Below are 5,116 nucleotides of genomic sequence, written 5' to 3'. Positions count from 1 at the left end.
CTGGCCGCGCTGGGCGAGCTAAAGTTCAAGTGTGACCCTCGGCGGGGGCGGGAGCTGGCGGCGGCGAGGGAGGGATCGCGGGCTCAGGAAGCAAGCGCCTTTAAAGGGCCAGCGCGTCCGGGCCGTGGGTTCCAGCACTTTTTCATGGAGGGAACCGCCCCCAAACTTGATCCGGAGTGTGTGTGAGGATTGTAGTTAGCCAGGGGCTGGGAATGTTGTGCGCTTTCTCTTGCCTCCCACCGAAGTGTTGTGAAGCGCTGAGGGGCAGGGCCGGGAGCTTTGTGACCAGTGTTTGGGAGAAGTCGAAGTTGAAGTGCGCGCCTCTAGAACTGGCCAGGACCTCCGGCCTCGACGGAGGATTGTAGATTTGTGGAGCCTAGAGGCACCGGGTAGGGGCTGGCCCGTCCGCACCCCGAGGCGGTGAAGGCCCTGCTGTCCTTAGGAAGAACTGGCAGCCTGACCGGGAAGTCTGCGGGCCACGCGGCCTCCCCATATTGACAGTTTCTCACTGTCATAGGTGGTGGGATTGATACAAGGGCTCTTCAGTTGAACAGTCACCTTTCTCACCCCTTCTTGTTCCTCTTCTTGACGGTACTGCTTCATAAAGATCGGTCTTTGCCGCGGGATTGTTACACCAAGGTTGTTTTACAGACTTCCCTGTGCTTAATGTGTGTCAAAAAGGTCATGTTATTCATGTCATATTGAAGTTCCTGGAAAAGGAGCCAAGAGATCTTTTATTTTTTCCAAAGTGTGTTTTAAAGGTGTCACTTCTAACTTCATTACTAGGCATTACATGCAATTTTATCGAGTGTTTCAAAAAAGTAAAATACATTCTTTAAGCTCGACCTGTTGCATATTTTAAGTCAAAAAATCAGGATTGTCAGCCAAATCCAATTTTACTTAACATTTGAATTTAAGTACTTGACTGACTTGCTCCTATATCAATCCTATTTCAGCTATTATAAAGTATTTACTATTTGAAAAATCCTTTGTAGGGGGGGGGAGCATTCCTTATTACCATTCTTTTATGTCCTTGGAATTGCATACAACCTATTTCAGCTTGCTGGAGTTCCTTAAAGATAGAGAAGGCAATGTTTTAGGATATTTTTAATTTTGCTTCTCAAATGGCTTTGCCAATGTATTCTTAAGCTAGGAGTATAACTTAAATTAAAAAAAATTAAAAATAGATTCCAAGGTCATATTACACTGTTGACCATTTTAGTAGGTTCTTGTTCTGATTTTTTTTAAGAATAATTATTTTATTAAAATTTTTTTTTTTTTTTTTTTTTTTTTTTTTTGCTTACTGTGGCCAGGAGACCTGTAAGTGTCTAAAACTAGAGGCCCAGCAATAGTTCCCATTGAACCTAGTGGAGTTTGGGAGGAAGCAGGCTGCCTTTCTTAAATGAGTAGATGTTTCAGGTGTAATGGGAGTCAGTGGGTGCAAGTCAGAGTGTGTTTTCAGTTTGAGTAAAAGGGTATTTTAAGAAGAAAGGAAACAACCTGAACTGTTCTAACTCATAACTAGTCTTCTGGCTAGAGTTTTCATAAAAATGAGTTACTTGCAAAACCAAGTTTTACTCTCAGATCTAAAAGATCATAAATTTATAAAAGGGAGAAATTTTACTATGAATTTTAACTTAAGAATCCAGTTTTAAAATGCAAATGAACCCATACTTAACTGTTTTAGGACTGAGGAAAGGCTGCTTTGGAACAAAATATTTCCTGCGATTTACTACTGGGAATTAGACTGAATCGTTAATTAAATATAGTTTCTTGTACTCTGCTTCCTGGGGCCTGCTTGAGAATTTAAAAAAGTCATTTGCTGCATAGGACAGAGTAATTGAAAAGCAGTTAGTGTCTAAAAATTATCTTTTGATGTAGTTCCTTAGAAACTGGTTTTATTTGAGGAATGTGCCTTTCGTGTTTGGGGGGATGTATGTGAAATCTGTCTTACACTTGTTTTAGCATTAGCTAGAACTGTCATAATGTTTTAAATAAAGTGGAACCTAAGACTTTTGGAAAACCCAGAATCTTTTAAACCAGTGCAATATTTATAAATAGTGAAACTTCATTTCCATGACCAGCTTTCTCACATAGAAAGCTTTCTAAAGCCTGGGGAGTAGTATTGTGAGCTCCAGTGGTGGTTGAGTCTTTTTGATATTATTTGGAACACTTCATTTAAAATAATGTTTTTGCTACAGTATTTTAGAGTTGTTAAAAGAGATTTTTAGACTACTTTATTATGAACTAGCTGAGTGTTTTGGTGGTAAATTCTTGGGGAGATGATGGGAAGAGTAATTTTTGGCAGTAGCTTTTTTTTTTTTTTTTTGAGGTATCCTTTTGAGTACTGAAAAGAAGGCATCTTAATTTTCATGTAAACTTAAAACAAATTGAAGTTATTTGAGACCTGAAAATTGCTAAAAGGGTAGTAGCAAATATCACTGCATTTTATGCTCTGCACAAGGAATATGAAATGGGGATGAGAGAAAAGAATACAGTGGTAAGTTAGAATCCCCTGTAGGTCAGAAATGTTTTTCCTGTCTTTGTGCTTTTGACTTCATCCAAACTCCAGAACTGCAGTTTGTGTTTAGACTTTTCTAAAGAGCAGCTCTATATTTGCCTGGAATTTCTTTGGGAGAACCTGAACTATTTGCATTTTTCTGGAATACTCTGCCCTTGGAAATTACCCAGTATTCTGGTATCATGGGAATTTACCCAGCTATTTTTTTGGTGTAAGTGTATGCTAGCTTTTGGGGCTTCCTGGAATCCTCATAATGATTGCAGAAGAGCAGATTTTCAGTTGCATGGAAGGTAATGGGTTTGTGCCAACTTTCTTGCAATTTAAGACTTACCTTGGCCTTCATAGCAACAACTTGTAGAGACTTTCCCAAACCTCCAGGATCTCCCTTGGGTTAATCACTTTTTCTTGGTGTATATAAAATTCTGAAGTTTGGTGTTATTCTTCAATCGTGAAGTAGGACCAGATAAACTTGGAAAAAAAAAGTTTATTCTGGTGTCTAAAGGCTTGTATTCCAATGGATATACTATATACAGATATACTTAGGTATAGAAGCATCCTTCCTTTCTTTTTTTTTTTTTTTTGTACTGGGGATTGAACTCAGGGGCACTCAACCACTGAGCCACATCCTCAGCCCTATTTTGTATTTTATTTAGAAAGGCGCTCACCAAGTTGCTTAGCGCCCGCTTTTGCTGAGGTTGATTTTGAACTCTCATTCCTCCTGCTTCAGCCTCCTGAGCTACTGAGATTACAGGCATGGCCGAAGGGTCTGGCTTATAGAAGCATCCTTCCTCTTTGCTTATAAAGACAGAAATCAAATCAATAACACAGAAATTTTTGGTAGAGAATGACTACTTGTTAATTTAGGTTTTCTAAGGAACATATGAAATATGAGAGTACTTTTTGTACATCAATAATTTTATATGGTTCAAACTTTATAAAGCTTTTTCTCACTGGCATCCTGGTTTAACCTTCCGGGTTAGACACTTCAGATGTTGAATCTTAGGTTGACTTCTTATTGTCATTTGGAAGGCATATGGACCACTTTCCTTTTTTCTTTCAATCCTCTTCCTATAACTTTGATAAAAGCTAAGAAAAGCAAAATGTACTTTATCATTTAGTAAATAAATGTGCATCCATATTTCTAGTTCTGATATTAATCCTTATTCAAATGGAAAGAGAAATCTACAACTCCTTTCAGCGTATTGTGTAGTGAATTTTTACCTAAGCATCTTACTTAAATAAGGGCACAAAGTCAATAGGTTTCCTTTATTTCAAGCCATATTTATTAAAGAAAAAAAAAATCAAGTGAAAGCTGTGAGTGTTATTAGCCTCTATAGTCTCATTATGATTTTTGTTCTGAAAATTGCTAAAGGTGTTTGTTTGTTCCCTGTGGTCAGTAGTCACTAAGCCTGGGGGATGGGTGGTGTGCCTAAACTTTTACTTTGAGAAATTACATTATACTGTCCTGGTCCTCCTCTCAGTCTGACTTCTCCCCCTGATTGACTTATTTTTCTTTCTCTTATCTGGTAAGTATACTCTAGGACCAGTTGTGGACTTTTTCTCAGGTCATATTCTAATTCTTTACTGATCAATGTCTCCATTACCTGAGGACTATAAATATCTCTTTTTTTTTTTTTTGGATACTGGGGATTGAACTCAGGGGCACTCAACTGCTGAGCCCACATCCCCAGCCCTATTTTGTATTATTATTATTATTATTTTTTTTTATTAGAGACAGTGTCTCACTGAATTGCTTAGTGCCTCACTTTTGCTGAAGCTGGCTTTGAACTCATGATCCTCCTGTCTGAGCCTCTGGAGCCACAGGGATTATAGGCCTGTACCTGGGCAAATATCCCACTTTGGCTTTAGATTTCACATGTCTAAACCCAAACTACTGTATTTCCCTTTTTTCTCACATAAGTTTCCTGTCTTTGGGTCCCTGGTTGCGATAAATCGTTTAGTTAGCCATTGTCCTAGTTTTCAAACCAGATTTTCCTCTTCAGCACTCCCCCAAGTCTGTTCTGTTAACTTTTCTTTGTCAGAGTCTCTTGAGACTTATACTTCCCAGGCCCTAACTATTCCTGTAGGCTAAATCATATTATTTCAGGCCTAGACCATCATGTTTCCAAAACTTGGATCATCCTGTGTACCTACTGGAAATTCTGCACATTTTATTTGGTATGTGGTTTAGTCAGCTTTTTTTGCTGCTGTGGTCAAAACACCTGATAAGAACAATCAGAGGAAGAAATGTTTATTTTGGGACTCACAATTTCAGAGGTCTCAGTCCACAGTTAGCCTGCTCTGTTCCTTGGGCCTGAGGTGAGGCACAACATCATGTTGTAAGTGAGTAATGGAAGAATGTGGCTCAGAACATGATCATTAGGAAGCAAAGACTAACTTCAGCTCAGAAAATACATATACCCCCAAAGCCAAAATTTTCTATTCAGTTATATCTTTGTAATCTCAGTAACTTGGGAGGCTGAGGCAGGACAATCACAAGTTTGAGGCCACCTCGGGTAAGTTAGCAAGACCGTGTCTCAAAATGAAAAAAGCTAAAATTTAAATGTTTGGGGTTGTAGGTCATTGGTAGAATAC

At 38.8% G+C, this 5,116-nt stretch overlaps 1 protein-coding gene across 1 annotated transcript in view; it reads left to right on the top strand.

The window, feature by feature from the left end:
* Foxo1 (forkhead box O1) overlaps positions 1-5,116 on the top strand; it is a 91,308-nt gene that overhangs the window by 2,643 nt on the left and 83,549 nt on the right. The window contains exon 2 of the mRNA XM_048801004.1: positions 502-639. Coding sequence (XP_048656961.1) covers positions 502-639 — 138 coding nt within the window. The remainder of the gene's footprint in view (positions 1-501; positions 640-5,116) is intronic.

This window comes from Marmota marmota, unplaced genomic scaffold (assembly GCF_001458135.2).
Source record: "Marmota marmota marmota unplaced genomic scaffold, marMar, whole genome shotgun sequence".
Taxonomy (NCBI): Eukaryota; Metazoa; Chordata; class Mammalia; order Rodentia; family Sciuridae; genus Marmota; species Marmota marmota.
Note: the sequence above shows the minus strand (reverse complement) of the source record. Positions and strands in the feature narration are given on the sequence as shown.